The sequence below is a fragment of the Oreochromis aureus genome, linkage group 4, assembly GCF_013358895.1.
Source record: "Oreochromis aureus strain Israel breed Guangdong linkage group 4, ZZ_aureus, whole genome shotgun sequence".
NCBI classification, from domain to species: Eukaryota; Metazoa; Chordata; class Actinopteri; order Cichliformes; family Cichlidae; genus Oreochromis; species Oreochromis aureus.
Window position 1 is genome coordinate 26784633 of NC_052945.1, and position 25854 is coordinate 26810486.

Below are 25854 nucleotides of genomic sequence, written 5' to 3' on the forward strand. Positions count from 1 at the left end.
AGCCGGCCCCAATCAGATGGTCAACAGGATGCAGAACCCAGCAGGTACACCTCAAACAAGTATAAATGACTTAAGATCAATGGATTCTTGAGTAAATGTCATATACTGTATTTATTTTAGACAGGAGTTCTAGACCAGTATTTAAAAAAATTTAGAAATCAGGAAGTAGATATGGCTTTTCCCCGTTGTGGAAATGTTTAGCAGAGAGCTACATTAGAGGGTTGGTTCACCCAAATTATGTGCAGATATTTATTTCTTTCTCTCTGCTGCCATCCCAAATCATCAGAGGTGAGCCGAATTTTGTTTGTGGTTTTCATTTTTGCCATTTTTCTTTTTTTTTTGCCAGCAGTTTATGTTAAATCTTAAAAAGCTACAGACTTTGCTTAACATTTTTTTAATTCAAACGTTCTACCAAAAAAATGTCCTTTTATAAACTGCTGATAATCTATATTATTAATATGGTTATCACTTTAATCTTTGTGAACCAAGGCTTAAACATTTTCAGAAAAAGTTTGAACAAAATTTAAATGAGATTACACGCTGCCACAACCAGGAAATACTTACTCTTCATATCACTTTCTTTAATATGTCTGCATAATCCAAACAGTGCAAGTTACAGCAATGCCCAGTGAAAAGTGTTTTGACATGCCTCGATTTTGTCCTGATTCTTTTTTTTTAGGAATGAACCAGTTTGGTCAGATGGGGGGGATGCAGTCGATCGGTCAGAGGTCGACGCCTCCTCTTGCTCCGCTGAACCAGGTTGGCATCACTGTTGCATTCTCTGTCATTCCTTTGGGTTCATATGAATATCATTTATTGACTCATTTGCTGTGAAAAAGCTCTAAATGCAGTAGAAGAGGTTACATGAGACGGTACATGACTTGTTGTTTTATTTCCAGATGGGTATGGGAACAACGAGGATGAGTCAGCCTAACGCCACACCGTTACAGAACCAGTACCTCCCTCCAGGCCAGTTTCCTGGGTCCAGTCCAGGACTTGGTCCAGGTGCTGGTGCCGTTGGTATGAATCAGTCAGGAACACAGAATGCTGTGCATGCGGTAAGGATTGAGTTGAAGAGTGACATTACTTTGTAACAAGTTTGGAATGATAAAGTTTCAAAGAGGGTGACTAAACATTATCCTGTGTCCTACTCTCTGCATCAGAACCAGATGTCAACACCGCCATCCCACCCAGCCAGCAGCCCCGCTCCCCAGTCCGCGCCTTCTGTTCCAGGCTCCGGAGCCCCCGTAGGCTCTATGGGGTCTGTGAATGCTGGTGGCACTGGGTCTCTGCCTAACCTGCCTCCATCCTCCAACCAGTCCAACACTTTCCCTCATTGTCCACCCATGCGAACAAACTCCCCGTCACCAGCACGCAGCTTAACACCTCAACCCCATCAGACGCCCCCAAGGTTACCTGGTTGTCAGACCCCGCAGCCGCAGACCCCCAGCACACCCCAGCTGCCCCATCCGCAGCACCCCCAGCAGCAACAACAGCAAGCCTCGCAGCAGCAGCCGCAGCCATCAGTGCACATGATGAACTCTGAGAAAGCTAATCACCTTCCACAGCAGACACTTGGGGACACGGCCTCCTCGGGCCCTCAAACAAATCAGACTTCTTCAGTGCTGAATCAGAATGCTCACGTACCATCACAGCAGCCACAGACCCCGGTGAGCAGATTAGAGGCTTTCTTTATTTTGTCTGCTCTTACTCCACCTTCTTTTCCTAAAACTAAGTTTTGTGAGCCTTTGGTTTTGAATTGTGTGGTACGCTTGGTTCCCTATCTGACTCTTATTTTCTTGTACTCACAGGAAATATGGGGAAAAAATCATCATGTTTAGTTTTAGCAGAGGACTGTGTAAACCCAACATAACATGGCACGTGTCCCGTTTGTGATTTCTAACTTGCCTTTTCTAAACCTCACTCCATCTCTGCCCGCTCTGCCTCAGCTATCTGCAAAGCCTTCTCTGACAGCAGATGGTCAGGTTTGCTCTCCAGCATCAGTCAGCAGCAGCACTGATCCCACCTCTCAGCTCGCTTCAGCCAACGGCCCTGCTCCCAGCCAGGAAGATGTGAAAATGGAGGTGAAGAAACAAGAGGAGGACGACGAAGGAGCTGACGCTCAAGGAGACGGCAAGGGGAAGATGGGAAAGGGTCAAGCTGATGTGAAGATGGAGGAGAAACCAGAGGTGAGGCTCTTCAAAATGAACCTTATTTCCTGATGTTTTATTTTAGTCTTCATTCTGATAAAGAAATTGGTTAACTGACACACAAACCTTTCTCTCAGATAAAGAAAGAGAAGCCATCAGGAGACGGGTGTAAAGGAGAGCCCATGGATACATCTTCATCTTGTGTGTCATCGTCAGTAGCGACAAGTGAAGACAAGAAGCCAGAAGTGAAGAAAGAGGAAGGGTCAGGGTCAGCAGCCACCAACAGCTCCCCAGCTAACACTCAGAGCAAGAAGAAAAGTAAGCGTCCACTGTTGTCTTTGTTAGTGATTTAACAGCTGTAGCATCTCCACAGTGACAGCTGTGTAACCACAAACTGTGACTCATGTAAAGCACTGTCAAAGAGAAATAATTGGAAATCACATGAATCTACTCGAGGAGAAAAATCAACTTCTGTAAACTTTTTCATTGTTTCTGACAGTGCTGGCCTGTGAATGTGAAGTAGCGAAGGTTGTCGTAGCTTATTAACAGTGTTGTTCATCATACCACAGAATAATATCCAAAACATTGCATTATGTATGAGCGGTAGGCTCACACAAGCTGTTGCTTATGCCTGCACCCATTGTTCCTGAATTATAGTTGTTCTTCTTTTCCCCCTTTTTAGGAAATATTGCCCCCCCCCCCCAAAATCAGATAGAAAGAAAATGAACAATGAATAAATTAAAGAATAAAAACACCGAGCTGGAAATGAGAACAAGATGTCCTCTTTAAATAATGCAGTGAGGGGGGGGGGGGGTTACTGACCGCTCCCTGATCCACTCCCTGACTGATTCTCCTTTTCCAGTTTTTAAGCCCGAGGAGCTGCGTCAGGCTCTGATGCCCACCCTGGAATCTCTGTACCGGCAGGACCCCGAGTCCCTTCCCTTCCGTCAGCCGGTGGACCCCCAGTTACTGGGAATACCCGTACGTATTCGAACTAGTAACAAAACTAACCTGGTAAGGGACTGCACTGGCTGCCATTTTGCTTCAACTCCTCTCAAAATTTAGCTTATTTTTGTTTTCTTTTCTTCCACCTTAAATATTTTTCTTTCTCATACTTTTCGTATTTTTTTTTTTTTTCATGATTTAATTTTACTTTGAACTCCTACCTCAACGTTTTTGTTGGGTTTTTTTTCCCCCCACTGCATGTCATATATTTACGTGTTTGTATTTATACGCTACTTTCTGCCATTTGTAAATGAAAGCAGTGGCTCTCATGAATGCAAATTTAATATGAAACAATATTTTAACTCCGTATTTAAAAACTTCATAATATAAGAAAAAAAAAAACGGTTGAAAGAATATTACATATACCTAAAAATAAATACATACACTCTGGATGATTTGCAGTTCACGAGCCAGTCGCTTTCATTTATGTATTTGAATTTGTTCCCATATGACATCATGTTTTAAAGTTGCATTGCTTCAAAAAAATTTTTTTTAATATATCATCATCATCATCATCATCGTGGTAGTGTCCCATTGCTAGCTTTCTAGTTCAGTTCCTCACCAGTAGTAGTGTAACAGTGTTCAGGTGGGCAGTGTGTAGAGGTGGGAGACCTTCAGTGGGTCCAATTTGGAGGGAAGACTACTTGATAAGATTCAGGATGCTTTTACTCTGAATCAGAGCAACTGTGTCTGTCCTCCCACTGCAAATATGAACATTAATAAACAGCAGTGATTAGCAAGCCTCGGGCTGTTGGCTCAGGTCTCCTTCTGGAGCACCCACATTCAAGGGATGTAACTTTCTGCTGGTGAATAACCATTCAGCTGTTTTTTGTGGAATGTAACTTACAATAGGTTGGATTAATAAAAAACAAAACGAACCACATTGCTGTGATATATATTCGGCCCTGTAGTAGAAATTAGGCACTGCTTGTTTGTTTTTATCAGGTTTTTTTCCTCTTGTGAGTGTTTTCACTCGGAGCCGATGGACCTCCTTTCTTCTAACACTCCTCTCTGCCTCTTTTTCAAACTGTGCTTTTAGTTTGAGGAGAAGCAGAGTGCCTAAGACAGGAAAAGAAAAACAACCCAGAGAGTCGTCCCTCCTCTCACACTCACTTGCTTCACCTCAGCCCTGTTGACTTTAACTCAGCCAACATATTGCCGCTCGTGCTGCTGGCGTAGCTGACGCCGACCACTCGGCTGCTAGAAACAGTTTATCTCTGTCTGCCTTGTTGCTTTTGCCGCTGCTCTGTTCTTCTTGGTTTTGCACCCTGATCACAACCCAGAGACTCATTTTCCCCCCAGCTGTGTGGCAAAATGAGCCGACATGCGTCCCAAAGCAAATTGATAAATAATAATTTCGCAGTCACATTGCTGGGTGTCATTTGCATTATGTTTACATGTCATCCTTAGGTAGTGTTTAAATGGGTGTATGAGCTCACAGCACAGACAGGGACTTGACTTTAAAAGTAGGGTGCAAAGCAGAGAGCTGGAGGGCAGAAGTTGTCATGTCTCTCTGTTTGCACGTGAACCTTCTTCTCTACAGCGCTCAACAACATTGTCCCCCTGCACCCTCTTCTCTCCCTACTCTGGTCCTGCCTGGTTGACTGCGACGCCGTCATCGCACCTTCACCTGATGACCACGACGACGATGACCTTGATCGTACTCTTCTTCCCCATCTCTCAAACTCTTCCCTTGGGTGATCAAACGCTCCCACATCTTGCTGCTCTTTCCTCTCTCCCTGCTTCTAAATCTTTCTCAACTACCTGAACTTTACATTGACCTGCCATTCTTACCTGGACGGCGTCCCTTCCAAACCAGGACTACTTTGACATCGTGAAGAACCCCATGGACCTGTCGACCATCAAGCGGAAGTTGGACACGGGGCAGTACCAAGAGCCGTGGCAGTATATAGAGGACATCTGGTTGATGTTCAACAACGCCTGGCTGTACAACCGCAAGACCTCCCGCGTCTACAAGTACTGCTCCAAGCTGGCCGAGGTGTTCGAGTCGGAGATTGATCCCGTCATGCAGGGCCTAGGGTACTGCTGTGGGAGGAAGGTGAGGCAGAACCATGGTTTTTATCTTTCATGTGTGTCTGCAGGTGTAGACTAAGAAGTGAAAAACTTTATCTACCATTTCTGCAAATCAAACCTGCTGAAGAGAACCTTTTTTGTTTTGAAACCAGTTTAGTTTCAGGTAGTTTCCAGAGTGGGTTTTCTTATTTAAGTTTGGTTTTTGTTGTTTGAAAATGTTGCATTTTAGTTTAGTTTTTATTAGGGTCAGTGTTAGCTTTAATCTTTTTAATGATTACTATATGGAGGGCATATGTCAGAGGCAGGTATTGCAATAAAAACACACAACTTTTTCAAAGCAGTTGACTCCCAGTCTCAGTAAACACATACTTGTTTTTTTTTTTTTAACCAAACTATCAGATACTAAAACTAAAGATTTTTCCTGCATTTTAATTTTAGTTTTTGAAGTTCACAAAATCGTTTCAGTTAGTTTTATTTCATTTAACGTCTAGTTTTTATAGTTATTTTATTTAACTAAAATGGTTTTTTTTTCACATCTTAATATTAGTTTTAATTTAGTTTTAGTTAATTATAATAACCTTAGTTGTCACCACTCAGACAAAACCTCCACATCACTGCGTGTATAGGATTAGAAGAAGCTGAAAAGGGAGCAAAGAAATGTTGTTTTAACCAAACATTGTGTTTTTTTTGTCTGACAGACTCAAAATGGGACCATACTTTGCTAAATGAATGTGTATTATTGAAGAAGAATGTAAACTAATATGTGTTTACTAAGGTCATAAATCAGGTGAGCAGTAGGGCTGTTTTCCCATAGACTCCTAAACAACCGGATTTAGTTTTGAATTCAGATAAGTTGTCCCCTGGTTGCCATTGGAGACAAAGACCCCGAACTCCATCTTTTTCTTTTTACAGTCTGTGACTTTATGTAAACCTGGTACATCTAGTGTTAGTGTGTGTTTTTAAACATTTATTCATATGAGATTTCTTTTTGTCTCCTCCTCATTGCAGTTTGAGTTTTCCCCCCAAACGCTGTGCTGCTATGGAAAACAGTTATGCACCATCCAACGTGACGCTGCCTATTTTAGCTACCAGAACAGGTAAGAGCTGTCGGCAGAACTTAGTTCTCATTTCTTTTTTTCTTTTTTGCTGTTAAAATGCAGGCAGTGAGATCACCTCGTATGTGTCGTGTTGTATTCCTCACACTGATACTTCCTACAGCATAGCATCAATCAGTCAGTTCAATCACAGATGAGTTTTAATTTGGCTTCAAATGGTTACCCTGGCACCATCTCCATAGTTCACCACTTTAATTTCCATGTTGTTGTCATTCATAAAGTGGGCTCCCGTCTTCCTGCACAGTTCCTCTGTTTTTTTTAATTTGTTGCACCACTGTCCTCACAACCAAGTTGATTTCACATTTTCTTAAATGTACCTTCATGAGCAGAGTGGGAGGAGGTGGTGGTGGTGTCATGCTCGTCACCAGAAGAAAGGTTCCCACTTTATAAATGACCAGAAAGGATGATGGGTCTCTGTTGCTTTACCATTTAATAATTTATTTTTTCCTCATCCACCTTTTCATGTATGGAGACTCCTCACTCCCTTCCTCCTCCACAGCTCCTAGTGGTCTCTCATGTTGCTGTAATGTTGTTGTTGTTGTTTATCACTGAACGTCTGATGCTAATCTTTGCTTTGCCTTGGCTCTCTGTCCTCTGTTGGTTGTTGTTCACATCCTTCTCCTTCCATGCTCCTCGCCCCCTCCTCCCTCTGTCCCTCCCTTCATCGTCTCCGTCTGACCTGTAACGTTTTATTTCACGCTTTTTTTTTTTTTTTTTTTTTTTTTTTTTTTTTTAATATTCATTTTGACCTCCCTTTCCCCATCTCCCTCCCCTCCCTCCTCCCTTTTCCCTTCCCTTCTCCTCCCCCTCTCTCCCTCCTTGTGTTTTTTAACGCTTGTGATGTCTGCATTGGCCTGCTTTGGTGTGACCAATCATCCACTCCGAAATTTACGCGCAAAATCAAAACACCCGCCCACACAAAAACCCTGCATCACGATTGGCTGCCGGCGACGACCTACCTTGCCCTCTGCCTCCTCCTGTGTGTCCACCCCCTGGCCTGTCCTGCCCTGATTGGCGGCTGCTTCTTCGTGCCCTCTCTGTGATTGGCTGTGCTGATGACGAACGGTGTAGTTCACCAAAATATGGGCTTCTTGCTGACAGGTATCACTTCTGTGAGAAGTGTTTCAACGAAATCCAAGGCGAGAGTGTCTCCCTGGGGGATGACCCCTCCCAGCCTCAGGCGTGAGTACCATCACATTGTCTCCTTCATGCAACGCACAACACAAGACAGCTTGCTACATCTCAGAGGTCCTTGTGTAATGCTTGAAAACCACTCCTTTTCTTTAGGCTATCAAATATATTTGTGAGTTTATTGAAAACTAATTGGAAACTTTATTTTGTTTTTTTTAAGAAGAAATGCTCCTGTCCTCCTGAGCGAAACACAGTTCAAAACACTGATTTTTGATAGGGTTGTTGTGAATGCAGTGAAAGACTATTGTGCAAGTGACCTAAATTGGAAGCATCTTATGTCAAGAAAATATCATTTAGTGATCAACAATACAGTTTAAAAGTTAGTTTGTGTCCTCTAAATAGTATCATCAGTGTCTCCCAACACTGCAGAGCAGCTTTTCTGCAGCGATGCCTCCACAGAGGAACATCTTTGGAAATAAAACTGCACAAAAAAGTGTTAACAAAACTAAATATTAAGTTGGTACCTTTAAAAGGCACTCAAATGTTTCCTGTTGACAAGATTAGTAATGTGTGTGTACACCTATAGCTGCAATTTGTTGTTTTTTTTTGTTTTTAATTCCTCAAGCTGCTTTTTCTTAATTAATGTTACTGTTGTAAAAGCATTGTATGTTTTTGGGGTTTTTTTGTTTTTTTGTTAGTGGCGCCACACTGTAGAAGATTAACTCATTTGCTTAACACACGTAAGATCCCAGTTCAAGATCGGGAGGACTTCTGGTGTAAAATCTGCTGAAAGAAGCTTCACTGCTTTCATTTTTATAGTTTAAGTCTTAATGCTTCTCTTAGGTGTGGATTTGTTGTTCATCTGTATTTAATCTCACTGTAACATAATTGTCCTGGAGCTTTGTTAGCCAAAATGAGAAGCAATGCCACACACTTATCACACATGATAGTAAACTGAGCTCAGCAAAACATTGGCTAAGTGGCATCTTGCAGCTTAGGAAACAGGCTGCAGATTTTACTGACCAAATGAATAATGGAATAATCAGTCACAAAGTTCTAGTCCTGATATTTATTGACCCACTTGTTAAATGAGCGAGAAAATGGTCCAGATAATTAACAGTGAACCCTGTAGGATTAAACAGTGTTGAGCTGCACAGGATTAATTTGTGGCGGCTCTGTGGGTTAGAAGAGCTTCCTATTATTGCTTTGTCTTCCATGACAGATGATCAGGATGAGAGCATGTAGAGGGGAAGTGTTGAGGCAGTGGGCACATTTTGAATTTGTGTAAACGTTTCCGAATGAAGGAAACGCAGCCTGCAGTCTGCAGAGGGCTGAGTTGATTACAGCTGGTTCTTTCTGATTTTTCCCACAGCTCCATCAACAAAGACCAGTTCCAGCGGAAGAAGAACGACACGCTTGACCCCGAGCTGTATGTAGGCCCTTCTTCACTCATTTGAGAGCCATTATTGTGTTAAAAGTTCTCGAGGAATCAAGCGGGTTATTTCCTCGGATGTGATGTTTTCACTGTACTAACTTTTGAACGTCTGTCTTTTGTCTCCTCGCGCTCAGACTTGTGGAATGTATCGACTGCGGCCGTAAAATGCACCAGATCTGCGTCCTCCATAATGAAACCATATGGCCGTCAGGGTGAGCCAGCTATCACAGACACACACGCAAACACACACACGCTCTCTGCACACTGCATTGCGTGACTAGGTCTGGAATATAATCTCTGTTCTTTTTTTTTTTTCTTTCTTTTTTTAAAAAACTAAAATCACTTGATGTGCCCAACTACAAATGTTGGGTCTGACATTCATTTTTCCAGTTGTTGCTGCTAAAAATAGGTTTTAAATCTCAAACGCTACATCGGGGTGGTGGGGTCAAAAATGCCTGACAGCGTGGCGGCAGTCCCTTAGCAAAGAGACTCATTCCTCCAAGATTGATCTCCCTACATGTGTGGTCTGTTTTTAATTGAGAGATGTGAGTGATTTCCCATTCATTAGAGTTGTTTAAAGAAAGGAAAGACTAGCATGAAAGGCCGAGTCATGTCTTGATTAGAGCCGCTTTGTCACTGTCACTGCTGATTATTGTGACAGAGCTGATGGTAACCTGCAAATCTAACCGTTGACTTTTCATTTCCAGATTTGTTTGTGACAGCTGTCTCAAAAAGGCCAATAAGACACGGAAAGAAAACAAATACGCCGCCAAAAGTAAGTGGAATAACGCTGGGCTCGTCTAATGCTTTGTCCTTACAGCTCTGCTTCTCTTCTTCGCCCTACCCACATATTTATAATAAACCACCTGTTTGAGAGAGGCAACCAATCAGAGGAAAATTGGCTTGGAGGCAGGGGTGCAGCGCGATGATGGCCAAAATAAGTGTCGTAATTATTTCGATCAGTGCTGAGATTGTGATTATGTGTCAGGATTAGTCATTGATTTTTATTTATTTATTTATTTTAGTGACAAATATTTTTATTGCACTGTCACATAAACATAACACTGCGTTCACACTGTTATAACACTGGTGTGCTACATTCTTGCTAATGTACAAATCTTCACATGAATTCAGTGCCTCTCTTAGAAGATAAAATGAAAAATGTATATAATTTAAAAAATGTACCAAAACTTGCCACACAATAAAATCAAAGTCTGTCTTTATGGTTACATTGCTACATCCCTGTTAAACAGTCTTCATAAATTAATCTAGACAAATAAGGTTTGTGTCACTGGCAGTAAGGATGGATGGAAAATCCTTCATTTACTTCCACTTATGTATGTTTCAGCATGAATAAAACCGTCAGCATATATTTTTTTCATCTTTATTGTCGTGAAATATTGTGATATAATTTCAAGGCAATATCAGCCACCCTCTACTTCCTCATTTAAAGTGTGACCTAGGGATGAGGAGCAAAAAATTAGACTGACCGACCAGTCTAAAACTAGGAAACACAGTTAAAATCTAAAATAACAAAACAATAAATCATCGAGCCATTTTATCCCAATTATTTGAAGTGGGGTCTCGGGGCAAGGAAGCCCAGACTTCCTTTTTGCCAGCCACCTCCTCCTGCTTATCTGGGGAATCACCAAGGCAGGCCAGCCAAGAGGGAGATCCTCTCCATTGTGTCCTGGGTCTGCCTTGGGGGCCTGCTCTCAGTAGGACATCCCCAACCCGAACATCTTACCCAAGAGGCAATTGCGTTAGCTGGCTCCTTTCAATGTAGAGGAGCAGTGGCTCTACTTTGAGCCCCTCCTGAATGACTGAGCTCCTCACCCTATGCTAGGGGAGAGCCCATCCACCCTTTGGAGAAAGCTTATTTCCAACGCTTGTGTGCACAATCTCATTATTTTTTTTTCCTTTAAAAGAAAAACAATAATAGTGTTAACAAAAAGATCAGGCTGAGATTAACAGCACAAAAGTAGCCAAAGTAGTGTTTTCCCTGGACATTGAGGCAACAGTAACTAAAAATAACCTAACCTTGAAAATCTGTCTGGGATGTATCTTTGACCGATCTTTTTAGCTGTTTAAAGCCCTCAGTTTGAAGCATGTAATCGCATCAGTGGTTTCCATCCACTGTATGCTCTTCCTGTCATGTGGAGATCAGCTCACAAGTGCTCCAGCGGTGCTCGGCAGGCTCTTTTGTTTACATCTGGGTCGCACATCAGCAGCTGTTAGTATCTCCTCCTTCGTAGCCTGGTTTATACTCGATGGTGTGTTTTTTGCCTTAAGTGGTTAAACAAGTTTGTTTTCACCTTCAGCAGGAACATGTTTCTTGTATATTTTGAAAATCAATGCACTTTAGATGTTTTTGAGGCAGAGTCCTTTATAGCTACTGAGTATCACCTTACACGTCTCTTAGGAATGCTCAGGATCATCTAATCGTTGCAGGCACTAGGGAGCGTAAATGCATGGCATTGTCATAGCAATGATATGACCTTTTTTATGTCTTTATATCAGTATTGTCGCAGACAGTATGATACTGCAATTCATTTATTTACACTTTTAAATACCCATTTCTGCAATTCTGTTCAGTATTACCCCCTGCTATACACTGTAGGATAAATGAGGATTATTTTGAACTGTAAATTGTGCAAAGTTACTCTAATGGTGTTGTTTTGTCACCAGGAGACTCAGAAAAACATTAAAGAAAGCTGCCGCACAAAGTTAGGAGTAATAACACACTGGAGTGTGTGTGTGTGTGTGTATCAGAAAGTAGAGAGTATCCTGCTGTGTAGGGATGTTCATGCTGAACATTTCTCAGTGTTTTTATAAGTACATTTAACTTAGAAATGCCGTACTATACAGAAACTTGAGTTTCCCTTCATTTCTTTACACTTTGCTTTCCAAGGATTCAGACCGTCCTGACTTTAGTTTTTTTGTGTTTTAGTGGTCTTGAGCTTTTTCTTTGGACATTGGCTGCTTTTTCAGTCCTTGCATCTGACCTTTTTCAGGTCGGGTTCGATCGGGTAGTCTTTTGAAATGAAATTTGCCTCCCATCAGTCCTAGCAATGCGCTTTCTTCTGATGCTTTGTAGCTCTGATGTGTGCATCAGTGTAATCGGTATACAAGGAAATCGTGCATTGACAAAAGTTCCCCTTTGCTTGGAATTCAAAGTGCGATTAAATGCATTTTTTAAATGCGTTATATTTTCAAATTCATTACAATTAATGCGTTAAATTCCCACCCCTACTTGAAACACTTTGTTTCTAGCAGCCTGTCATAAAAACACATTATTTGTTCCTATTTCTTTAGGTTAATCTATAAAACTTGCCATCGGTAACAGTTTGGCAGACATAAAATGGTGTTTTTTGCACCAATGAGGTGTTTCATTGAGATATCTCCCATATCTCTGCGTGAACCTGAGGAAACTGAACAAATGGAGGACAAAACATTAGATTGATTATACTGGAGTGAGACTGATGAAATGATGTGTTGTATGGAGGTCTGTTTCCTGGATACAGTGTAGTAGATATTTATTTATTGATGGAGGTTTTCAATGAATGAAGTCAGACAAAGGCTCTGTCCCTCAGCTGCTGCCAGTTTTTCACAAATAAAGAAGCTAAAATACTCATTCACCAAAAACGACAGTGTGAAAATATTGGTACCTCTCAGCTCTGTTATTTGGTCACACCTGTTTCTGTTTCCGCAGGGCTTCCTCAAACCAAGTTGGGGAACTTTTTAGAAACGCGCGTGAACGACTACATCAAGCGGCAAAACCATCCCGAGTCTGGAGAGGTCACCATTCGTGTGGTCCATGTCTCAGACAAGGTGGTTGAAGTCAAGCCGGGAATGAAGTCCAGGTAAACGGTTAAATTTCACTGCTGCTGCAGGTTTTTGGGGCCAGGTAATGGAACATAATTACTGATGAGGTGGGAATCCCATGGAAACACCTAATTTCTATGGGAGGAGTTATTAAGCTGTGATTTTGGTAGGTCAAAGTTTTGAGGGTCTACATATTATTACATGTAGTAATAATAATAATAATAATAATTATTATTATTGTTATTATTATTATTATTATTATTATTATTATTATTATTATTATTATTATTATTATATCAGTATGTGCATAAAAAAAATTAATTGAAGGTAATAAGTTAAGATCATGTTTGTCAGTTTTGCAGGAACAATGTAAAATTATTTAACAACTCTAAATCGGTTCAGTTAAATAAAGCCCAAAAATTTAACAATATATGACTATGGAAGAAAAAAATAATATAGTGCATAATAGTCGGTGGAGTGGTATAGAGACTAATAGAAGTGGAGAATGGATCATCATTTCTTCATTCAGGAGTTGTTGGGGCTGATATTTTTGTCTCAGCGCTAATCACCTCTAAATCACTGCAAATTTAACAGCTGATGGTGGGAGTCTTCCTCACTCTGTGAGTGTGAGAAAACACTGATCCCTGTTCTGCATAGAGTTAGAGCGATATATCAGCGGGGCAGATATATCGGTGGATATTGGTACTGATATGTTATTGGTATCATTGTTTATATCAGTGTTTGTAATAAGATAAGATAAGATTACCTTTATTAGTCCCACAGGTGGGAAATTTGTTTTATTACAGCAAAGTGCAAAGTTATGTAGCAGAAATTAGAAAACACTGGAATGCAATAAAATACAATAAAATAAAATGCCATATACAATAGAATAAAATAGAATAATATATACAATAGAATAAAATGGAAATACAAATACTATATACAACTGAGTAGGAAAATACAAAAATACAACTTCGTCAGAAGAAGAATTGCACATATAGCAGTCTTATTGCACATGTGTGGGTTTGTGTGTTTGATCAGCTGCAAAAGTCTTTATTGTGGAGTCTGACAGCAGTGGGGAGGAAAGACCTGCGAAATCTCTCCGTCCCACACCGTGGTGCCGCGAGTCTCCCACTGAAGGAGCTGCTCAGTGCTGTCACAGTCTCCTGCATGGGGTGGGAGATGTTGTCCAACAGGGATGACGGCTTAGCCGCCATTCTCCTGTCACTCACCACCTCCACTGGGTCCAGAGGGCATCCTAGAACAGAGCTGGCCCTTCGGATCAGCCTGTTCAGTCTCTTCCTGTCCCCAGCAGAGATGCTGCCGCCCCAGCAGACCACACCATAGAAGATGGCTGAGGCCACCACAGAGTCATAGAAGGTCTTCAGGAGTGGGCCCTCCACTCCAAATGACCTGAGTCTCCGCAGCAGGTACAGCCTGCTCTGCCCTTTCCTGTAGAGGGCGTCTGAGTTATGAGTCCAGTCCAGTTTGTTGTTCAGATGAACTCCAAGGTACCTGTAGCTGTCCAGAGCCTTGATGTCCATACCTTGGATGTTCAGTGGTTGCAGTGGAGGATGTTTGTGCCTGCGGAAGTCTACCACCAGCTCCTTGGTTTTATTGGCATTGATCTGGAGGTAGTTCAGCTGGCACCAGTCCACAAAGTCTTGAGTCAGTCCTCTGTACTCCTTGTCGTCCCCATCAGTGATGAGGCCGACTATTGCAGAGTCATCAGAGAACTTCTGCAGGAAGCACTGGGTGGAGTTGTGGGAGAAGTCTGCAGTGTAGATGGTGAAGAGGAACGGAGCCAGAACCGTTCCCCGTGAAGCCCCCGTACTGCAGACGACCCTGTCCGACACACAGCCCTGAGTCCTCACATACTGTGGTCGGTCGGTGAGGTAGTCCAAAATCCATGGTGTGAGGTGATGGTCCACTCCAGAGTTCTCCAGCTTGTCCTTCAGGACCGTGGGAAGAATAGTGTTGAAGGCACTGGAGAAATCGAAGAACATGATTCTCACAGTGCTCCCAGCGGTCTCCAGGTGCGCGAGGGAACGATGTAGGAGGTGAATGACGGCATCATCCGCTCCAATGCCAGGCTGGTAGGCAAACTGAAGTGGGTCCAGTGATGAGCTCACCAGGCGCCGAAGCTGAGCCAGGACCAGCCGCTCCAGGGTCTTCATCAGGTGGGATGTCAGAGCCACCGGCCTGTAGCTGTTGAGGTCCTTGGGGCGTGAAGTCTTTGGCACTGGAACAACACAGGAGGTTTTCCAGAGCTGTGGGACTCTCCCCAGCCTCAGGCTCAGGTTGAAGAGGTGCTCGATCACCCCACACAGTTGGTCCGCGCAGGACCTGACGACCTTGAGCTGATGCCATCTGGGCCCGCTGCCTTCTTGCCATTAATCCTCCTCAGTTCCCTCCTAACCTGGGTGGTTGAGAGAGACAGGCTGGAGCCTTGTGTTGATTGTGTATTGGATGCTGTTGTTGGGGGTGGGGAGGAGTGAGCAGGGTGAATAGAGGAGGTGTGAAGTGTCAGAGGTGGAACAGCAACAGTGGGGGTGGGTGAGTCTGCAGCCGATGTTGGAGACTGCCTCATGGCTGAATCAAATCTGTTGAAGAAATGATTCAGTTCATTTGCCCACCTCACATCCCTCCCAGGCAGAGCGTTCTGATGTTTGTGGCCTGAGATGGTTCTGAGGCCTCTCCAGACTTCACCAACGTTATTTTGCTGAAGCTGGTTCTCCATCTTCTGCCTGTAGCTGTCCTTCCCATTCCTTATCAGTCCCCTCAGCTTTCTCTGCACCCTTTTCAACTCCTCCTTGTCTCTGGATTTGAAGGCCCTCCTCTTCTGCTTGAGGACAGCTTTAATTTCTGGGGTAATCCAAGGTTTGTTGTTGGAGAAACACCGTACAGTCCTGGTAGGTACGGTGTTATCCATACAGAAATTAATATAGTCAGTAATGCATGTAGTAAGGCTGTCGATGTCCTCTCCGTGGTCGTCACAGATCACCTCCCACACAATCAACTCAAAACAATCCTTAAGAGCCTCCTCGCTCTCCTCCGACCGTCTCTGTACTGTGCGGGTGGCTGGTGGCTCCCTGCGCACTAAGGGCTCATACACAGGGACAAGGTGCACCAGGTTGTGATCAGATCTGCCCAGGGGAGGGAGAGGTGATGAACTGTATGCCTCTTCTGCATTGGCATACAGTGAGTCCAGTGTTTTATTGTCTCTGGTTGGGCAGGTCACATACTGGGTGAAGGTGGGCAGTGTGGAGTTCAGTGAGGCATGATTAAAGTCCCCTGATATTATGAGAAGGGCTCTCGGAGATTGTGTTTGCAGTCTGCTGACCACAGAGTGGAGAGAGTCACAGGCTGCATCCGCGTTGGCTGAGGGGGGGACATACGCTGTTAACGCGATAACATGCGAGAATTCCCGGGGCAGGTAGTACGGACGCATGCTAACAGCTCAATGTCTCTGCTGCAGAGTTGTTCTTTTACAGTGATGTGCCCGGGGTTACACCATCTGTCATTCACAAACACTGCCAGTCCTCCTCCTTTCCTCTTACCGCTCTCTCATCCTGTCCGCTCGCAGCATCTGGAATCCCAGTAGTGTCACGCTCGTGTCCGGAGTTAGCGGTGTTAGCCATGACTCCGTTAGCATCATGATGCTACATTGCCGGTACTCCCTCTGTGACCAGGTTAGCGACGTGAGCTCATCCATCTTATTGGGCAAAGATCTTACGTTTCCAATAATTACAGAAGGAAGAGATGGTCGATAACGTCTCCTTCTCGGGCGACGGCGCTCCTTCCCAGCTCGACACCCCCGTCTTTTCTTCCTCAGCTCGCTTGGAATGTCGAGTCTGTCCGCCGGCAGTACCGCTGCAGGACGCAGTGCTAACAGCTGATCCTTACTGTAAACAAAGGATCCCTGCTCTGGGTCCCCAGACACGGGTGAAAAAAGTAGAAAAAAACTAAGAAAAATGACCAGAACTAGCACAAAACGGTAGAACATGGTTGCAGAGTCTAATTACTAATACGTTAGTTATAAAAATTACGAGAAGAAAAAAGATAAGAAAGAAACTCAGAATGAGCAGAGCTGCTGTAACAGGCTGCCGCACACGGGGGGGCGCCGGAAGATTTAATGGTCATTAAATGAAAATTAAAGTAAAAAAGATAGGAGAGAAACATCCTGAACAAGGTTATGAGATGTAGTGTTGTGTATATTGTCCTCTAGGGGTCACTCTGCACCTTCCCTGTTAATATCATTTGTTTGAAACCCGATAAACGTGCAATAAAACAATATTTTAAACTGCATTTTCATACTATCCTATTAGGAACTCATTAAGAAAAACTACAGATAATAAATGTTGGGTAAATCTGTGTCTGCTTTGTGTGTCTGAAATGAATAAAAAAACATCGGCTAATATATCAGAGTTTTAAATGACGAAATATTCAGTATCTGTCGGGCTCTGCATGCAAACGCCGTATGAATCCCTGAGGGAATCAGTGAGAAGAATACTTCCCTAAGTTTCACAGCAAAGAGGCAAATCATTATGAGATTATCAAAAAGGAAGATGAGAGGTGACTCAGCAGTGAGTGAGGAGATTAAAGATTAAAACAGGTGTCCAGTGAGTCAAGAAGGAGGAAAGCTGCAATCTGAATTTATTTCAGTTAGGGCTGCTCGATTATGGCAAAAATGATAATCACGATTATTTTCACTGAAATTGAGATCTCGATTATTTGACGATATTTATTTAACAATAACAATGTATTGAATAATGGCTTTAAAGATGTCAAAAAATAATATAAAATAGTGTGCAAATACTGATAACAGTGCAAATGTTTGCAATATAAAAAATAAATGAAAAATGTAAACATCTATGTTTAGTGAACTTCAAAGTACTGCATAATACTGGTTGTTCACTGTGTTAATTGAGCAGTGGTCTTTGGCGAGGAAAAACGTTACCGCGTTTGTTATCTCCTTGTGTCTCTGGGAGCTGGTGGGATATTTAGTCGCGTTGTACAGGGTAGCGTGAATGGAAGTCTGTGAGGATGAAGCAGGTGTTGTCAAGAGTTTTTCTCTATGTTCCTTCATTGTTTGATCGTATGTCACTTTGTGAGCGGTCTTCAAATGATTGAATAAATTTGTAGTGTTGCTCTGTGGTGCAGCTACGACACCGTAGCAAAGTTTCCACACAATGTCTACTTGATCCACGTCTGACTCTGCGAACCCATAATGTCTCCACACCACTTAAGTCGTTTTACCTCTTTTTTCAACCAACGGCATTCTTTCTTCAGCAGCCATTATCCTCTCCTCTCCAAATAACTTCTGCTTAGCTTTCCGAGCTTCCCTCGGGTCCTCTTAATTGTTGTGACGCGTGTTCGAAACGCAGAGAGGTGCGCTTGATTTGCCACACGGAGCAGCGCGAGAGTAAAGCACGAGGGAGGTGCTAATAATCGGCTCAGTCATTTTTAATGATCGTTGAAAGCCCAGATCGTAATCTAGATTAAAATTCGATTAATTTAGCAGCCCTAATTTCAGTGATTACTTGCATCTCATTTAACATCCAACCACTTTGGCTTTGACAATTTTGTCCTAACCAGATTTTAGCTCACTCTGTAAAAGCGCTGCGTGGCTGTAGTCTGTGTTCACACGTCCCACAGTCAAGTTTCTTCATTTGCTGATAATGTTTCACGCCAGTTTTCTTCACCTATTTATCTTGTTACCCGTCAGGTTTGTGGACAATGGAGAGATGGCCGACTCTTTCCCATACAGGATGAAAGCCCTGTTTGCATTCGAGGACGTTGACGGAGCGGACGTGTGCTTTTTCGGCATGCACGTTCAAGAGTATGGCTCAGATTGCCCTCCTCCCAATCAGAGGCGAGTGTACATTTCCTACCTGGACAGCGTGCACTTCTTCAAACCTCGACACCTCAGGACTGCAGTCTATCACGAGATCCTGCTGGGCTACCTGGAGTATGTCAAAAGGCTAGGGTAAGACAGGAGCTTAGAGTTTTCTTTGTGTTACATTTGCTGTTTCTGAAGTCTTTTAGTTGCATGAAAAGCTCAGTTTTATATAAAAGGCTCCTTGTCTCCCTGTCTCAGGTTTACAACAGGGCATATCTGGGCCTGTCCTCCTAGTGAAGGGGATGACTACATCTTCCACTGTCACCCACCGGACCAGAAGATCCCCAAGCCTAAACGCTTGCAGGAATGGTACAAGAAGATGCTAGACAAGGCTGTGTCTGAGCGCGTAGTCCATGATTACAAGGTGAGACAGTTTAGCCCTAATTCTCATGCTCTGCGTCTGGTTGTCCTCGATTCTTTGAGCAAACGAGTCCATTTACAAGCTGTTCTTGTAGGTACTCTGGTAGTTTCATGTGGCTTCTTACAGTTTCCATCGCCCTGGACTGTCTTTAAAATAGTTTCCTTGCATGCTTTGTGTGACCCTCTAAAACCTCTAACATTAACAGCATTACCTTGTTTCGTCCTCGTCGTCCCTTTAGGACATTTTCAAGCAGGCAACAGAAGACCGGCTGACCAGTGCCAAGGAGCTGCCATACTTTGAGGGCGACTTCTGGCCTAACGTCCTGGAGGAGAGCATCAAGGAACTGGAACAGGAGGAGGAGGAGAGGAAGAGGGAGGAGAACAGTACCTCTAATGAGAGCACAGATGTGAGTGGAACAAGGTCCTCAACAAGGGAATCGTCAGTTTAAGGCTCATTTTTGTCACAATATATACTGGTGGTGTCCTCTTGCTTAATTGACATTTAAACATTCACAGGCCACAAAAGGAGACAGCAAGAATGCCAAAAAGAAGAACAATAAAAAGACGAGCAAGAACAAGAGCAGCTTGAGCCGAGCCAATAAGAAAAAACCAGGGATGCCCAACGTTTCCAACGACCTTTCCCAGAAACTTTACGCCACAATGGAGAAACATAAAGAGGTATGCAAGTCTAATTTAGACGTAGCTGCCGCTGCTTACTCTCTTACATGGCACTGCAGCATATTTGTACCACTATCAGCCGTCAAACTGATGGCCCTCTGCACCTGCTTTGGGAAGCACTTCTGATATTACTTACTTTATACGGCTGCATTAAAATACAGTCCGTCTGTTTAGTGCGACCTCAAAGATGCTTTTTGGCAACACAACCATTAACAAGAAAGTCACCTCGTTTCATGGCCTGGATATAAAAGATGGACACAGCCACTATTATGCCACTGCTGGTTTGTGAGCTCCCGTTTTTGAAGCTTCATCCATACCATCATGACCTGTCGTCAGCTGTGTTTTTGGCTGGACAAAAGGGGGAAGTGAAGTTATCAGCTGACACTAAAAAGCAAGTTGCGCCCATACATTGTATGCAACAGACTAATAAAATCCTTTAATTTCACGCACTGAAATAAATTCTTTTGAAGGAGCCACTCAGCAAGCAGCTTCATTTAAGTCTCCTCCAGTTCAGAGGTCCGGTTCTGTGACACCTAGCAGGAATCTAGTGGTCTGAGTGGCACCTACTTGTCATTTAAAGCAGCCATGCTTCTAATGATCCTCAAATGGCTCAAAAGAACAAAACTAAAAGAGACCAAAATTGTTTAGTGGAATGATAGTAACATTTTATTTGAAAAAAAAACAACAAAACACACTGACTCACTGATCTGCAGGGGGGGAAAAAAGACACATTTCCCTCAGTTTTATCTTCCTGAATGAAAATACTAAATCAGATCTTGTTAAAGGTTGGTTAAATATTAAGTTAAATATTTTCCCTGTTTTAATTCGCAGGTCTTCTTCGTCATCCGCCTCATTGCTGGTCCCACCGCCAACTCACTACCCCCCATCACCGACCCAGATCCCCTGATGGCCTGCGATCTGATGGATGGCCGTGATGCCTTTCTAACTCTGGCCAGAGACAAGCACTTGGAGTTCAGCTCTCTCAGGAGGTCCAAGTGGAGCTCCATGTGTATGTTGGTGGAGCTCCACAACCAGAGCCAGGACCGCTTCGTCTATACCTGCAACGAGTGTAAACACCACGTGGAGACTCGCTTCCACTGCACTGTCTGCGAGGTGAGAAACATTTAAACTGTACTTTATGTTTATGCAAAATATTGTAAGATGCAAATGATTTTTTTTTTTTTAAGCACAATTTTTAATTTCACAGTAGCATATGTTAGTTAATCTATCAATTTTGTGTTATTAAACTATTAATTTGTGCCTAATTTTCCAGGACTACGACTTGTGCATCACCTGCTACAACACTAAGGGTCATGAGCACAAGATGGAAAAACTGGGGCTTGGCCTGGATGATGACAGCAGCAACCAGGCAGCGGCAGCTACTCAAAGCCCCGGTGACTCTCGCCGCCTCAGCATCCAGCGCTGCATCCAATCGCTGGTCCACGCTTGCCAGTGTCGCAATGCCAACTGCTCCCTGCCGTCCTGTCAGAAGATGAAGCGAGTTGTGCAGCACACAAAGGGCTGCAAGCGCAAGACGAATGGCGGCTGTCCTATCTGCAAGCAGCTCATTGCTCTGTGCTGCTACCACGCCAAACACTGCCAGGAGAACAAATGTCCTGTCCCGTTCTGTCTGAACATCAAGCACAAACTCCGGCAGCAGCAGCTGCAGCACAGACTGCAGCAGGCCCAGATGCTGAGGAGGAGGATGGCCACCATGCAGCGGGTGACCCAGCCGGCTGGAGGGCCACCGGGCGGATCTGCGGTTGGACTTCCATCACCAGGAAACAACGTTACCACAGCGCCTAGTACCCCAACATCTGGTGGAACGCAACCCCCAACTCCTCAAACGCCAACTCAGTCAATGCCTCCAGTCCCGCAGCAGGGAATGGGTCCTGGTCCTGGAGTGCAGCAGCAGCCAGGAGGGATGCCTCTCCAGCTTGCCCTTCATCATCAGTTCCAGCAAATTCCAGGAGGAGGAGGGGGAGGAGGTGGTGGTGGGATAATGAACTCTCCACAACATCAGCAGCAGCAGATGCTTCCTCAGGTCCAGCAACAGCAGCAGCCGAGTGGAGCAGTGACCAACCCTCAGCAGCTCCAGCAGCACCACAACAGTTTGCCTCAATATTCCAGCAGACCTCCAGGCTCCTCACCGGTCCACCAGTCCCAAGGTAAACCAGTCCTTGGCTCTGCCACGCCTCCCCAACAACAGCAGCAGCCTGGTGGCGCTGTCATGGCTGGAAACATTGGGAGCCAGCAACCTCCTAACCAGCCGCCGAGTCAGCCCTCCCTTCCACAGCAGCAACCTTCTGGCCCTCCACCGGCAGCTGTAGAAATCGCTATGAAGATTCAGCAGGTGGCTGACGCTCAAAGGAAGATGGCACTACAGAGACAGGCAGCCCAGGCAGCTGGAAAGTTGATGCCTTCTCACTCTCAACATCAACAAGGTCAAGGTCAGCAGATGGGCATGGGACACCCAGGGTCTGTAGGCATGGTAGGACCCCAGGGCATGCCACCGCAGACCCAAGTGGCAGTGACAGCTGCTCGGGCCCACATGGATCAGCAGCAAGGTGCTCCTACGGGGATGATGGTCGGCACCAGCGGGCCCATGCAGCAGCCCTCTCAGCAAGGTAACATCCCACAGGGCCAGCTGCCCCCTCAGGTACAGCTCCAGCAGCAGAGGATGGGAGCTCCACTTCAGAACCCACAACAGCAGCAAACACAGTGGACAGCCCAGGGGATACCGCCCCACCAGAGGCAAGCTATGATGAACCAAATGGGCCACACTGGCATGATGGCCGCTCAGCAGCAGCAGCAGCAGCAGCAGCACCAACAGGCTCAGGGCCATGCTGCCTTGATGAATATGGTGCAGCAGCAGCAAGGCGCTGGAGGTGGGGTCACAGGGGGAGGTGTACCCGGAGCCACCGGTGTCCCGGGGGTTAGCGCTGCTGGTGGAAACTTCCCCCAAGCAGCCCTCCAGGAGCTGTTACGGATGCTCCGCTCACCTAGCTCTCCACCTCAGCAACAGCAAGTCCTCAACATCTTGCGGTCAAATCCACAGCTGATGGCTGCTTTTATCAAACAGAGGGCATCAAAGTATAAGGGGGGCCCTGGTGGACCAGGCGGTGTGCCGGGAGGACCTGGTCCCACAGGGGGGCCTGTTGGAAATGTCATTGGAGGTGGGGCATCACAGATGAACCTGAATGCTGCTGGTGTTAGTCAGTCAGGCATTCACATGGGGGGTCAGGGAGGGGCCAATGTGAACATTGCCACTATGGCTCAGCTGCAGCAAGTACAGCAGCTGCAGCAGCAGCAGCAGCAGAGGCCAATGCTCAGTGGTTTACAGCAGCAGCAGGTTGCAGCTCTGCAGCAGCAGCAGCAGCAGGGAGTGGGGAGAGGAATCCAGGGCCAGGGGCCACAAATGGGAAACCTCAGCAATCCTCAGCTTAGAGAGTTGTTCATGAGACGCCATCTTCAGCAGCAGCAGCAGCAGCAGCAGCAGCAGCAGCAGCAGATGGGCATAAATCATGGTCAGTTTCAGCAACCACAGCCACCACAGGGCCAGGGATTCATGGGACAGCCGGGGATGCAGCCTCCCACTGTGGGACAAGGTCCTCCTGGAGGTCTGCCTCTTGGTCCTCAGCAGCCAGGTGGTCCACCGGGCCAGCAGGGGCAAGGCTACCCAGGCTCCGTGGCCCAGCAGCAGGCCACAGCTGCACTCCAGCAGAGGCTTCAACAACAGCATCACCTCCAGATGCAGCAGCAGCAGCAACATACCATGGCTGGCCTGCCAGGGGGTGATGCAGGTCCAGGTGGAGAGGGTGTAGGAGGCCCTCAGCAGCCACCTCAGGTCCCTCAATCTGCCCAAAGTGGACCCCAACCTTCTCAGGCCCTACAAGTGCTCCACCAGAGGTTGCTCCAGCAGCGACATCTGGGCCCCGGGGGGTCACCAGCCCAGCACAGTAACCCCATGAGCCCTCAGCAGCCGCAGCAGATCGCCCAATCTCCACATCCACACCTGCAGGGCCAGCCTCTGCCCACATCCTTGGCTAACCAGGTGCGGTCCCCACAGCCATCACCCAGACCCCAGTCCCAGCCGCCGCACTCCAGCCCGTCCCCACGCATGCAGCCTCAGCCTTCCCCGCACCACATCTCCCCCCAGTTGCAGACAGGTTCACCACACTCAAGCCATCTGAACCAGCACCACCCGGGAATGGTAGTTCCCTCACAGCAACAGCAGCAGCCAACGACTCAGCAGCAGCAGCAGCAGAACACTATGGAGCAATTTGGCTCAGACCAGAGTGCCATGCTGTCCCAGCTGAGTGGCATGGCCGGTCTGCACGGGCCGGGGGGCAACAGCCAGGACCCGCTCAGCCAGAACATGAATCACAACCCTTTAAACATCATGTAGGACTCAAAGTGTCAAGCTGAGCTTAAAAGTTTTCTGTGATCCTTCGCACAAACTGCACTCGCCCAGGACAGTATTACTGTTATTATTCAGCCTTCCCTTTCTTTTTTTTCTTTCTTTTTTTTAATACTATTATTAAATGTTATTTAAAATGTTTTCAATAAAGATGCATTGAACTGAACTTCCTATGGGAGATGAACAATAAATCAAGCAGTTGTTAAATGAATTAGAATAAATGAATTGTAAGTTATTGCTGTTAATATATATATATATTTTTTGCCAATTGTGGACAAAGAGGGAGACGGCTTCTCTAGCACCCCCACCCACCTCCATCCTGCCACCTGTTACAGAGTACACGAAAGGTGATATTTTTGGGGGATAAATACAAGTGCTTGCCTTTTTTTTTTTTTTTTTTTTTTTTTTTTTTTTGTTGTTGTTGTTTTGGGGGGGTTTTTTGTCGTTGTTTTTTCAGAAATGGTTTTTAAGATTTTAAAAGTGGTTGAGGATTAAAGAGGAAATTACTTCATGCATATAAATTTTTAAAAAATAAATATATATACATTTTGTTTCGCTTTCGTCAAACTCTTTGTTTCAGAGTGATGTGGATAATTGTTAATGTAGATCCAAACATGATGCATATCTTCCCTTTTTTATTTTTTAATGTTTGGGTTTGCTTTATTTATTTCTTTTATTTTGGGAGGGGGCGGGGTTATGTACCTTGAGACTGCTACTATTCCTATAGAAATATATTTTTGTTATTGACTGTTAAGATTTAGACGTCTGTAGTCGACTCTGTCCAGTTGGGGAAAATGTCAGTGTTTTCTCGCAGAGGTTGAGGGTCTGCTCCGAGTCTGACGTGTTGAACGGATGTGTTTCCGACGTTCCCGGACAGCTTTTTGTTTTTCTGGGACATCAGTCATGCTGGAAGACACTCTTCTCCCCCCGCCTCACAAACATGCAAAGCCCTCTCCCTCGAATGTGTGTGCACTCCTTCCTTTTTAAAGACGCTTAAAATGGAGCAGTGGAGGCTTGGGGAGGGGGGGCGCATACCTGTGTGCCTGTAACATTTTGAGTACATGGGCTGGGATATGAAAAACAAAAAGAGTGGGGTGGGGTTTTAGTGTTTTTAGGATTCTGCTGTTTTGAAGTAAACAGAGGATAACGATCCAAATGAACTGTGTTGCACAGAACTGAGGCAAAAGAAGGTGATGTGAGCAGCTGGTTTCCGTCTCCTTCTGCCTCGTCCCCTTTGCTGCTTCCCTTGGACTTTAAATCCCCCCCGCCTCTTCTTCGAGAGGGAGTTGGGGTGAGCTTCCTCCCCATGAACTCCATCCTCTTTATCTTTCTGCTAAGAACTTTGGGAGTTTAATTTAATATTTTTTACTGTACAAAGGAAACAAACTGTGGACTCAAATACTGTTTTTATAATAAAATGAAAATTACCAATAGCGGTGCGTCCTGTGTGTGGCTGTTTGTTAGTGCTGTGCAATATCGATCCGATATTAAATGAACACGGCCAGTATTGCCGATAACGATGCTTCTAACCTATAAAGGCAGCCTGTATAAGGAACCAGTGTGTCATGATTAATCAGATGAATTATAAGTTGCACATTCTAAGCACTGCGTCAAGGATTACGAAATCACTTATTTTTACTTTTCACAATAATTACTTGATATAAAGAACACATCTTTCAGCATTTCATGCATTTTGAAACTGGGCTTTCAGAGACCTGGAATGTAAATGTTCCCGTCTCTAAAGCACTTTGGGTCAACTTCTGTAGTTTAAATGTGTTAAAGACTATTTAAAAAATTGA

At 44.7% G+C, this 25854-nt stretch overlaps 1 protein-coding gene across 2 annotated transcripts in view; it reads left to right on the forward strand.

Annotated features, from left to right (window-relative positions):
- ep300b (E1A binding protein p300 b) overlaps positions 1-25488 on the forward strand; it is a 35519-nt gene extending 10031 nt beyond the window's left edge. Inside the window, exons 11-30 of one of the 2 annotated variants that reach the window (XM_039610907.1) lie at positions 1-44; positions 680-759; positions 900-1058; positions 1164-1670; positions 1950-2189; positions 2288-2468; positions 3013-3131; positions 4975-5214; positions 6198-6286; positions 7376-7486; positions 8808-8864; positions 9005-9082; positions 9578-9645; positions 12583-12733; positions 18424-18684; positions 18796-18961; positions 19197-19364; positions 19474-19635; positions 20467-20748; positions 20909-25488. The exon at positions 1-44 is cut by the window's left edge and continues 34 nt beyond it. In XM_039610907.1, the coding sequence (XP_039466841.1) occupies positions 1-44; positions 680-759; positions 900-1058; positions 1164-1670; positions 1950-2189; positions 2288-2468; positions 3013-3131; positions 4975-5214; positions 6198-6286; positions 7376-7486; positions 8808-8864; positions 9005-9082; positions 9578-9645; positions 12583-12733; positions 18424-18684; positions 18796-18961; positions 19197-19364; positions 19474-19635; positions 20467-20748; positions 20909-24043 (6298 nt within the window). In that variant the 3' untranslated portion in view covers positions 24044-25488. The remainder of the gene's footprint in view (positions 45-679; positions 760-899; positions 1059-1163; positions 1671-1949; positions 2190-2287; positions 2469-3012; positions 3132-4974; positions 5215-6197; positions 6287-7375; positions 7487-8807; positions 8865-9004; positions 9083-9577; positions 9646-12582; positions 12734-18423; positions 18685-18795; positions 18962-19196; positions 19365-19473; positions 19636-20466; positions 20749-20908) is intronic. The other variant, XM_031749515.2, reaches the window with a different exon arrangement.
- Positions 25489-25854: the final 366 nt, after the last annotated feature.